Source organism: Lutra lutra, chromosome 1 (genome assembly GCF_902655055.1).
Source record: "Lutra lutra chromosome 1, mLutLut1.2, whole genome shotgun sequence".
NCBI lineage: Eukaryota > Metazoa > Chordata > Mammalia > Carnivora > Mustelidae > Lutra > Lutra lutra.
This window is the reverse complement of record NC_062278.1, coordinates 92,777,958-92,790,473: the sequence shown is the minus strand read 5'-3', so window position 1 is coordinate 92,790,473 and position 12,516 is coordinate 92,777,958. Positions and strand designations below refer to the sequence as shown.

Below are 12,516 nucleotides of genomic sequence, written 5' to 3'. Positions count from 1 at the left end.
CCTGGTGCCCCTGTTCTTTTTTTTTTAAGCCACATGTGGTTATAACTGTATTTTATATAAAAATTATATATACAAATATATATATTTTTATATATTATATTTATAGTAGAATGTATTGCTATTTTAATTTTATTTTCCATTTTTTAAGGTTTCCTTTTTCTTTTTCTTAGTGAAAATTCATATTAGATTAAATGATCAATACTAGCATTTTATTATGACTTTCCAATTCTGAGCCTTTTATTTTGATTCATCTCTAGAAGGTCTGATTGTGGAATTCTTCAGAATGCCTGTTTTGACTTTATGGTCAATTGGCAAGTTAGCTAGATTAATTTAGGGAATGACAATTTTTTTCCTCTGCACTTAGTAGACATTTCTCCACTGTCTTCTGTCCCTGATTATTGATGGTAGTTAGTTTAGTGCAGTTTTTCTTTGTTTCCTATATTTAACTTTTGTTTGGTTAAATTTAATTGTCAAATAGTTTTCCTCCCAGGTAGGGCTCATGGTAGCTCTACCACTCGAGTTCTTTCATGTTTGAGAATGTGTGCTTCCTTTATATTTCAATGGCATATCAGTGGAGGGTAAGTTCCTTGGGTCATTTTACTTGTAAACCTTGTACATACTGATTTGTTGTTTTCTGGGTCTGAATTCTGTTATGACGTAGTCTCAGGTTACCCTGATTTCTTTCTTCACTCTCTCTCTTCCATGTGACAGGCTTCTTTCCAGACTAGATGTTTGAAGAATTTTTTTCTTTATCTTTGAAATTCAATAACTGCACCAGGAATGTGTTTCAATATCGATAATTGAGCATTTCTTAAAACACAGGGCTCTTTTTCTTTTTGTAGAATAAACTTCTCCTTATTTTCAGAGAAATTTTCTGCTGTTGTGTGTTTGAATTGCTTTTCTGTTCCATTTGGCTTTCTCCTGCTGACAAACCTACTTTGTCAATGTTGGATCTTCTTTGTACAATGTATTTAATTATATTTTCTTCAACTATTTTAACCAGTTTTTATTTTCCTTTGCATTTATTACTTTATCTTAAGCTTGTGTTCTATGTTGGAAGTTTAATTTTCAGCTATAATTATAGAATATTCTTTATTAATTGATTTAACAAATAATGGGTTGATTTACTAAATTAGCTCTCTAAAGGTATTGCTTTGATTTTTTTGGTAAATTTTTACTTTGATAAATTTCAAATTTATAGAAAATTTGCAAAAATCCAAGAAAATACAAACTCTTATATACTCCTGTATGCTCTTTATCCAGTTCATTACCTAGTATCTGTCTTTTGCCCTGCTTAGCTATGCACACAAACACACACACACACACACACACACACACACAGTCCTTTCTTGTAAGCATTTGAGAGAAAGTCATAAAGATTATGACACTTGATCAAAGAAATATTTCAATGTGTATTACCCAGGAACAAGGACATTCTCTTAAGGACCATAATATAATTAATCAAAATCAGGAATTTTAATATTGATATAATGTGATTGTCTAATCCACAGTACATATCGAATTTTTAAAATTTGTCTCAATGGTGTTCATTATACTTGTTTTTTTCTGGTACAGAATTCAATCCAGGAATAGGTAACTATTGAAAAAAAAAATTTTTTTTTGATGTCTGACATGCTATTGTTTGATCTTTAAGATTAGTTTTACTCTTTTTAATTAATTTTTTATTGAAGTATAATTGACATACGATATCTTATTAATTTCAGGAGTACATAAGAGTGATTAATGTGTTTATACATTATGAAATAATCCCCATGGAAAGTCTGCTTACCATCTATCACCACACACAGTTATTACAGTATTATTGACTGGATCCCCGGTGCAGTATATTACATCCCCATTACTTATTTATTTTATAACTGGAAGCTTGTAGCTCTCAATCCCCTTTACCTGTTTCGCTCACCCCCCCACTCCTTAGCACAAACAAGAGTTTGTTTCCTATATTTATGAAACTTTTCTGTTCTGTTTTACACACTTGTTTGTTTTGTTTTTGTTTTTTTTGCTTAGATTCCACATATAAGTGAAATCATATATTTTTTTTTTTTCTCAGTCTGACTTATTTCACTCAGCATATCTTCTAGGTTCATCCAGGTTGTTTCAAATGGCAAGATTTCATTCTCTTTTTATGGCTGAATAATATTCTGGTGTGTGTATCTGTGTGTGTATATGTGTGTGTGTGTGTGTGTATATCTCATCTTTATCCATTCATATATTGATGGACACTCAGGTTGCTTCTATATCCTGGCTATTGTAAATAATGCTGCCATGAATATAGGGGTGCAGGTGTCTCTTTGAATTGATATTTTCATTTTATTCAGGTAATCTAGAAATGGAATTGCTGGATTGTGAGGTAGTTCTATTTTTAATTTTTTGAGGAACTTCCATATTGTTTTCCATAGTAGTTGTACTGATTTACATTCCTACCAACAGTGTACAAGGGTTCCCTTTTTTTTTCACATCCTAACACTGGTTATTTTTTTTATCTTTTTGATAATAGCTTTCCTGACAGGGGTGAGGTGGTGGTTTTGGTTTGCATTTACGTGACGATTATGATCTTATAGAGCGCATTTTAATGTGCCCGTTGGCTGTCTGTATGTCTTCTTTGGAAAAATGTCTATTTAGGTCCTCTGCCCAATTTTTGATTATATTGTTTTTTGATACTGAGTTGTGTTTTGAACATGAACTCATGATTTGCTATAAAATTTGCAAATAGTCTTCTCCCATTCAGTAGGTTACCTTTCCTTTTTGTTGATGGTTTCCTTTGCCGTGCAAAAGCTTATTAGTTTGCTATAATCCCATTTGTTTATTTTAGCTTTTGCTACTCTTGCCTGAGAATACTAGTCCAAAAATATTTAATAATATATATTGCTTAGACCAATCTCATAGATTTTACTGCCTATGATTTCTTCTAATAGTTTTATGGTTTTCGGTGTTTAAAGACTTTCAAGTCTTTAATATATTTTGAATTTATTTTTATAAATGGTATAAGATAGTGATACAGTTTCATTCTTCTGTATGTAGCTGTCAGTTTTCCCAACACCATTTATTGAAGAGACTGGGCTCTTTTGTGGTTCCATACAAATTTTAAGATTCTTTGGTCTAGATTTATAAAATATGCCACTGGTATTTTGATGGAATTTGCATTGAATCTTTTGATTGCTTTGGGTAGAATGGACATTTAAACAATATATTTTCTTCTAGTCTAGGAGCACACTGTATCTTTATTTTTGTTGTTTCTATTTCTTACATCACTATCTTGTAGTTTACAGAGAATTCATTTGTTAGTTCTTACAGCTTTTTGGTGGAGTCTCTGTTTTTCTGTACACAGTATCATGCCATCTGTAAATAGGGACCATTTTACTTCTTCCTTTCCAATTTGGATGCCTTTTTTTTCCTTTTTCTATCCTAATTGCTCTAGCTAGGACTTCCAATGTTGAATATGTTGAATAAAACAAGGAAGTCCTATACAAGTGATGAAAGTGAGCACCCTTGTCTTGTTCCTGATTTTAGAGGAAAAGCTTTCAGCTTTTGATGGTTGAGTATAATGTTAGCTTTGTATTTCCCATGTATGGGTCTTTCTTATGTTGAGGTGCATTCCTTCTGTACCCAGGAGTGGGATTGGCACAGGATGCAACATGCTGGGGGTTTGTCTTAGAGAAATGGCTGGAACTTTTCTAAGCTAAGGGCCTGGGGCTTGTCAGGTCAGCCCCATCAGGCCAACTACAGTACCTGGATCCTGCTATTTTGTCTGTGCTATCAAGGAGGAGGGGGAACATAAAAATGACACTTGCCAGTGCTTCCAATCCTGGAGTGATTTCTGGTAGTTTCTCAGCATTTGGTAGGTGCTCTATGGCTAGTAAATAAATTTCCTTCACTTATCATTCGATTTTCCTTTAAACCGCTATTTTTTCTTTGTGTCCCAGGGTGAGGGAGTATGCACATGCACACACTCTTCACTTCAGGTTGCCACACTGGGGATGGGGTTCCCTTCATTACCGTATCTCCATCTCTTACCCTTCCCTGTGTGGTCCCTCTCTTGTTTATTGTGCAAGAGCCATTCATTCAGCCTTGAGTTCCTCTTCAGGAAGAATTGCTCTATAAGTAGGTGTAGACTCAGTGTGTCTGTAGGAGGAGTGAATTCAGGGTCTTCTATACCACCATGTTGGACTGGCTCCTCACAGTGTTACATTTTTTAAAAATGTCATTTTCATCACTTCTCTTGTAACCAAAGGACTCATGGGAAATTTTCTGATCTTGATCTGTTTTCTACCAGATTGATCTTTTATTTAATCATTCTTTTCATGCTATGAAATCTTAGATTCTAGTTTGTTTGTCTGCATAGCTAGTTGCTGCCTATTCTTTGTATCTTCCCTGTTTATATTTACTGTGGGCTACTTTGCTCATATGCTCTGTCTTTTCTAATATAGTGAGATGACAGTTTCCCTAAAAGTGCTGTCCACCTGAGATGTGCCATTCTTATCTTTGGAGCTACTATTGGTGGGTTGGTTATTGCATTGTTTTCATGTCTTGCCAGCTCAGAAGCATGGGAGGATAGAGGAAGGAATGGGGAGTTCATCCTCCTTTGTTGGAGGACCTGGACTCTCTAGTCTTTCTTCTTGTTACATTAAACTTCATTACACCTGGTTTCAAGTGTATTCTGTCCCTATGGGGACACCGGTAGGTTTATAATTTGGTTGCCTCTGCCAGGATCTTACAGTGGGTACTTAGGTGTTTTAAAAATATTTCAAATAATTTCTTCTTACTTCCAGTTCATATACTTTTCTCCAAATTGGTATGGTATTGGTGAGACTTGTACTTTAGATGATTCTCCTTTTCCTGTTACTGGTTTGATGTGCTTATTGGCTGGGGAGGAAAATGGGTGGACAGTGGTAGCACCCAGTTGTACCTCAACGAATCTTCTGTTTTTCTTTGGTTGCCCCTTGTCCTAGTTTATTATGTGGACTTGTATCCCTTCCTTTTTTGACTCTTTTTGTGATTTGATTTGATTTTAATTTTTTTCTGCTTTTTCTATTCATTTCATTATGGGGTGGGGTATGAGAGTCTATGATCCATCTGTATGTACTGTTCATTTGCCTTACTCTGAAATACTAAAAATCAAATGCAAATCTTCTTGGGAGGTAATTCTCACATTAAAGATCAAGTCTAGGGCGCCTGGGTGGCTCAGTGGGTTAAGCCGCTGCCTTCGGTTCAGGTCATGATCTCAGGGTCCTGGGATCGAGGCCCACATCGGGCTCTCTGCTCAGCAGGGAGCCTGCTTCCCTCTCTCTCTCTCTCTCTCTCTGCCTGCCTCTCCATCTACTTGCGATCTGTCTCTGTCGAATAAATAAATAAAATCTTTAAAAAAAAAAAAAAGATCAAGTCTAAAATGAAGCCTGACAGATCTGAACTGGATCTAAAAAGGATAATCATACAATTTTTATTCAGAAAATGAAGGGTTTCTTATTTTGATAAATTGGTAAATTCTATTTACAAATAAAACAAAGCACTTAACAAGCAGTAGTCTCTTGTGGTTGTTTCTAACCACTTAGCTTTTCTTATTTCCTTTATCACTTTTGTTCTTACATATTTCACTTTTTCTCTGGGCCACTCCTTTTCTCATATGCCAACACCAGTATTTTCACTAGGATACATAACTTTTCATATACAAAAGCAAGCACACACTGTGTAGCCTGTGAACCACCAGGGCTTTTCTGATGTCCCAGGAGCAGAACAAAATCACTTATACACACTTGACCCACGAACAGCTCTCTTTCTATTTGGGAAGATTGGCTCTGGATGAGTGCACAGCTTTGAAGACATTCACCTGGAGCTGAGGAAGGAAGAGGGTGGCCCATCAGCTGAATCAACACAACAGTCACTGAGATGACAGATGCTGTGGTATAATAAGCTGCTCTTCCAGAAAAATCATTGTTTCTGTACGAGACTTTTGTATTCTGTTTAGCATCAATGGGTAGAAAAATTCCACCCACATTTCACTACTCATGGCGCAACCTGGAAAAACTCCGCCTGAGGTTTGGTTCCACAGAAGCACTCTACACAATTTGACTCTTATACAAATGTAAATCTGTTCATATCCCTGTGAAAGCCAAATTTTTGAGAGCAGCAAACCTGACTTGTTTTCTGTTAGCTCTAGGGTGCATCCACTTCCCTTCCTCTAAGTTCTGTGGAAAACAACTGTGTCAAGGAGGTAGGAGAAGAAAAGACAGAAAATAACTATATTAAGTGAAGTGTTTTCCCATTTCATTCAGCTTGCTGTGGCTGATATTAGAGCCTTTTCAGAGGCAGGCAGGCGGGGCAGGTGGGCGGGGACAGGAGATGTGTGTGCAGGTTGCAGACACAACTTTCTGCTGAGGTGGAAGGTAGGGGGAAGCAAAACGTGGTAGTTGGGAGCCAGGCTCTGCGGCTAGGAGCCTGGTTTTGAAATTTGAAACCACTCCTTACTAGCTTCATGACTTTAGGCAAATTACTTTCTTAAACTGATTTTGCATCAGTTTTTGTGTATGAAACCTGGGTAGGAATAGGCCCTATCATAAAATTGTTCAATGACTGAATTAAATTATATATTAAATACTATATTTGTGAAGATTTCTTTCATGCTCGCTCTCTCTACACACATACACACTCTCTCTCAAGAGTTAATTGCCTAGCACATAGTAAGTCCTGAAAAAATCTGTTAAATTATGTAAGGAACCAGTGAGTGGTATTTTCCACATATAGTCAGGTAAGATTCTCTTGGTAAGTCTAATTTCTAGTCAAAAACATCTAAAAGCTGTTTTTTATTCTAAAACGATGTTTTCTTCGGGGCCACTTTGAGGATATAGTTAGCTATAGTTCATGCCATATAATTATTTCCTCTATGAATATCACATTTTTGTTAGTTATAAACGATTCAGTTGTTCAAATTCATTCTGACTTGTGGTTTAAGACTTAAATTCCCATGGCAATCCTATGTTTTAAAAGTCCACAGATAGTTAACTGAGCCAAGTAATTAAAGGATAATTTAGGGATAAATTAAAAGATTAAGGGATAGAAAAGCTTTAATTTCAATCCGTTCCTCAAAAGTCCACTTTCTTGACAGGTATAAAGTAAATTTATAACAGCTGAATTTCCAATATAAATGTCAATCCAGTCTTCCCTGGTCTTATATTAGAAAAAGGTTTATGTACAATTGATCTTTTAGATTTAACACTAACCCACAATAGGGTTTTTATAAGCAGTTTTATTTTCTACTGCTTTGAAAATCAAGTGATGTCATCTTTGCCCCTATTAACTTCAAAAGGTATTTTGAAATATAATTTTGAGAATGTACAATTATACAAAAATAGACACATTCTGTTTGCACCATCTGAATTAGCTCTGTGCTAATTAGGACTCAAATACCTAACAGCGGTTGAATACTTCTCCTTCTGGTGTTCTTTAGATCTAAGAGCCCCTATTAGGTTTCAGTACTATAGTGTTACCAATTCCAAATCCTGAATTGATTGCTTTCTCACCAGTAACACTCCCTATCATTGGGGCAAGTAAAGGTATCTTGCATACCGGTCTTATTCCTTGTGGAAAAAAAGGGGAGAAAATAAAAGCCTCAGCTAAAGAATTAGATTCTGGAACATAGTGATTGATGATATTGGTGAGCTAGAAGAGCTTAGAGCTAGTTCCAGTTCTTTTCCTCTGGTGTGAGACTTCTAAGTTACCAATGCCTTGGGGACCCACAATTTCTAATCTCCAACAGCTGGGGATGCGACAAAAATTCTAGCTGAGGATCTTTTGTTTTTCTCAAAATTAGTCTTATATACAGAACCCCAAATTTAAATGAGACCCAGTGAAAGCTGTCTTGATTGCTTTGGGGTGGTAGGAGCAAGAGCAATATCCTCAAGCCTTCTGAACTTCACCATGTATCATAATTTGAAAGTCACTGGCCTAAATAATTTTAAGGACCCTTCCAGTTGTATATATATTGAGGTCTATCTTGCTGCAGGAATGATTTGAAGTTTCTTCCAGCAGAGGAATCTCTGCTTGCTCAAAAATTTCTGGTAAGTGCTATCCTCCGAGAAATAATAATAATACTAAAATAATTCTCTCTGTCAAGTGCATAATACACGTAGTTTGGTGTGTGGTCCTTCAGATCAGAAGGATATTTGCTTGACACTTTCATAGGAGTTGGAAGTATCAAACTCCCAGATCCAGTATTTTTAATAATTTTAAAATAGTATAACCTTAGGTACAAGCTAGATTGGCCCTTAAAACTTTATCAAAGATGAAAAGAAGGCATTATGGTCTTTCTAATATAATAATCATATTTATTTCTATGCTTGACTTTTTGGTAGTTTATATAAAATGTTTGCTTGTCCATTGGCTTATTTAACTTGCACTATTTGTCCTTACCTGAGCTAAATCATAGGGCAACTTCATGTAAAAGGAGAAGATTTAAGGCTTCTCCCCTTTCACATACAAATGGTTATTATCTACCCAAACAAAGCAAGGAAGCAGAAAAAGAAAGGGTAGCTTTGCTAAGACTAATCTTTGCCTCAGACTGTGTGGGGGTAAAACTTTTATTTCTTAGAAGACAAAAATAAACAATAAAGCAGTTAACATTCAGGCAAATTGAGGTGTCACCTAATACTCTAGTTTTAAAAAGGATCCCATGATACTCTTTGAGATATTATAAATTTTCAGGACAACTGACACTTTAAGTATAATATATATTTAAAAATCAATATGGTTAGGTGAAATTAGTCACAAAGACAAAGACAAGTACTATATAATATCACTTATGTATGGAATCTAAAAAAGCCAAACTCATAGAGACAGAGAATAGAATAGTGGTTACCATGGACTTAGGGGATGGAGGAAATGGGGAAATATTGGCCAAAGAATATAAACTTCCCATTAGAAGATGAATAACTGGGCGCCTGGGTGGCTCAGTGGGTTAAGCTGCTGCCTTCGGCTCAGGTCATGATCTCAGGGTCCTGGGATCGAGTCCCACATCGGGCTCTCTGCTTGGCAGGGAGCCTGCTTCCCTCTCTCTCTCTGCCTGCCTCTCTGTCTACTTGTGATCTCTGTCTGTCAAATAAATAAATAAAATCTTAAAAAAAAAAAAAGATGAATAACTTCTGGGATGTAATGTACAGCATGGTGATTATAGTTAATAATATTATATACGTGAAGGTTAATAAGAAAGTAAATCTTAATTGTTCTCACCACAAATAAAAAAAGAGGTAATTATATGACATGATGGATGTGTTAGCTAACACTATGGTATTAATCATTTTGCAATATATGTATTCCAATCAACATATTGTACACTTTAAACTCATACAATGTCACATGTCCATTATATTTCCATAGAGATGGAAAAAAATTGGGGAATTCGCTAAAAGCAAAGTCAATATGATTGAAGTGACTTGGTACCAATGCCCTAATTTTGAGGGTCAGATCGAACTTCATATTCTGCCCACCCCACAAATACTAGAAAATTGAGGTGATTAAAAATCTGTACTGACCTTCTTTGTACTGCCTATAGTTTACACTGGGTAAACTTTCAGTACCATATGCTGCGCGTTTATGTCTTGAATTTATGTGTTGACAGTGCATGAAATAAAATGTTTCAGATCCTTCAGAAAAGCTTTACAGCCTAACTTCAGAAGAGTTACCAGCCTTCAACAACCATTCGCTGAACATAAGTCAGACTACCCTAGATTTCTGTAAGATCTCAAGTGCAAGAGGCCTCCGAGCAGTTGAGGAATGGAGGTAGGTTAAGGCTGCAGCCCACATGTAAAGATAGTGCATAGTGAAATTTTTGATAAGCCCTGAATAGTTATCTTTACTATGTAAAGAGAGATTGTCCTCATGTGTATACTTTATATGGCCATTCTCTATAAAATGTTTGGGTCCTTAGTTGACCTATTATCAGGATTTCGTAGAAGTCTTATGAAGAAGTTACTTTAATGTGAAGAGATAATTCTCTGCTGCACAATGTGTGTCAGCAAAATGAAAATATATTTGGAATTTTATAATCCTTCAGCCTTTCTTATGTTGAAAAACAGTTGCTTTACTTGGATTAATTAACTTAATAAATCTCACTAGTTTGTAGTAATAGGATCTTACTTAATGTGAATAAGGTTTTTAGAGTATTAAGATTCTTTCTTAAAATTAAGTCAAGGTTGTTAATGATAGCATATTTTAAATTGTATCATTTCATTCTTTCTGCACATGAAAAACATTTTTGGATGATCAGTCTGTAAAGAATACAGGTTATATTAATAAATGCTTCAAAAAAGTAGTTTATCATGTTGGTCTATTATTGACATGCTGGAATTTCTTGAAAAGGAGGATGGATTTTTCTAGAAGGATTAAGATAAATGTAAAATAAAAGTCCCTTGAATTATAAATTCCTTTGTTTGGTTTGAAGTCTAATATTGCAGTGAAAAGGAATCAAGAGTCCATTACTCTGTCTTTATTAAAGGAGAAAATCGTTTAGCTGTGGTCCTTGGATTTTTGCATTTCTAACACCACTATGTTTTTAAAAAGAGGAATCAATATAAAGTTGCTATTTTTTTTCCTAAAAAGCTCTTTTAAAACAAGGTAACTAAACCATGTACTCTCGGTATCATTTCACGAAAGAAAGGACATTTCATACTAAAAATATAAGGGGAATAAACGGAATAAAGCAAAGTTCTTTTAAATTAAAAATGTCATGAAAAAGTCATTACCTTGTTGTTATTTTTTCTTCTTAGACCAGTGGAAATTTTTATCTCAGTCAGATCTGCCCTGGTCCATAGATCAGAGTTTAGGAACTGCTGATTTAGCCTCTGTTGGCTTATAAAAAGGGATCTAAAAAAATATCCATCACAGGATGAAATATTTATATTATTTAGTAGCATACACAGGCTGAAATTCTAGATAAGTTGGACAAGAAAAAAAAAAATCTGAATTGTACAAATTCCTTTCTGTTCCCCCACAGTACCTCCTTTCCTAAACCTGACACCTATATACTAGAGTTTCTACCAGTTCCTTTCCACAATAAAATGTAACAAAATAAAACAACTAAATAATTGCTGACATTAATTTTGATTTTGGCATATCTTGACTGGCTATCCACATAGTCCTAATTTACTGTACACAAAAGAGGTGATTTATCTGGCAGTCTATTCATTGGGATTCTATTAAACAGCCAATGTAATGATGAATGTTCTTAATGATTACCCTGAGGCTCTGCAAGTTTCTGAAGAGCCTTCTGAATCATCAATGAAAGACACAACCGGAGACCATACAATCTCCCCTTGGTTCCACTGTGCCTTTATTTCTTGGGAGGGGAGAATGATGAGAATTTCTCATTAAAAGGAGGCTTCGTATATTGGGCACATTGAAAATTATGGCCAGGGTCTGAGACAGCCTCCTCACATCTGCCTGCCTCCAATGACTTCAATTCATGTAGTATTGATCAGAAGATAAATGAAGAGTTGAAACCTGGTTCTGTATATTGTGTATTGATCTTTTAATGTATTTCCAGCTCTTCTGAAAGAGATACTGACGTTCAGTCTTTGCTGACACTTTCTGAAAGCAGCACAGATGAGGAGGAAGAGGATTTTCTTGATAAGCAACATGTCATCATGCTACCGTGGTCATAGAGTGCCTCATGATAATGATCATTTGTTCATTACTTTTTTGATTTTGTACCCAAAGTAAAGCAAACAGCTGAAAAAAGTGACCAAGTGATTACCTTGTCCAGGTGCTGGGGATTTTGATTATTAATGTTTCTGATATTTCAAGGTTTGTAAACTAATAAAAGTTAGTGAAGTTATAAGGGCTTTTTCTTCCAAATGATTTATTGTATGTCAAATGCTAATCTATATTGCAGATCATATTTGGAAAATTTGGTGAATTTGTAAAAATAACATTTATATTGTGTGTCTAGAAACTACTATAGGTTAGAACATGATTGTATTTAAAGTAATATTTAATTGCTGAATTATATTTGAATAATGATGTCATCATAAGAGTATATATTCAATGGCCAACTCATACTTGGCAGTAGCGTTAATTGAGCCTAGAATCCTTATTTTACTTTGCTAACTACTGTTTGGTTTTGATTTGATTCTGTTAGGGTTTTTGACATTTAGAAAAGTTCTGGTAACTTCAAACATTGCTGCAAGAAGAGAAAAAGAGGACCCAAAATAAAGCAGACATAATACTTGTCATTCTAATATGACACAAAGACATAAACTAGAAAACACAGAAACTCCCCCTCAAGCATCTTACTTTGGGAGGGTCATGTGATGGTTAATTTTATGTCAACTTGGCTAGGCTATGATACCCAGATATATGGTGAAACTGTATACTAGATGTTTCTACGAAGGTATTTTTTAGATGAGATTAACATTTAAATCATTAGACTTTGAGTAAAGCTGATCACCCTAAATGGTATGTGTGGGTCTCATCTAATCAGTTTGAAAGTCTTAAGAGAAAAAAGAACTGGGT

At 35.1% G+C, this 12,516-nt stretch overlaps 1 protein-coding gene across 8 annotated transcripts in view; it reads left to right on the top strand.

Moving 5' to 3' along the window:
* The window catches only part of ZBBX (zinc finger B-box domain containing), a 111,484-nt gene extending 99,674 nt beyond the window's left edge, over positions 1-11,810 (top strand). For all 8 annotated transcript variants that reach the window (XM_047729620.1, XM_047729644.1, XM_047729669.1 and 5 more), the window contains 2 exons: positions 9,648-9,786; positions 11,549-11,810. In XM_047729620.1, the coding sequence (XP_047585576.1) occupies positions 9,648-9,786; positions 11,549-11,666 (257 nt within the window). In that variant the 3' untranslated portion in view covers positions 11,667-11,810. The remainder of the gene's footprint in view (positions 1-9,647; positions 9,787-11,548) is intronic.
* Positions 11,811-12,516: the final 706 nt, after the last annotated feature.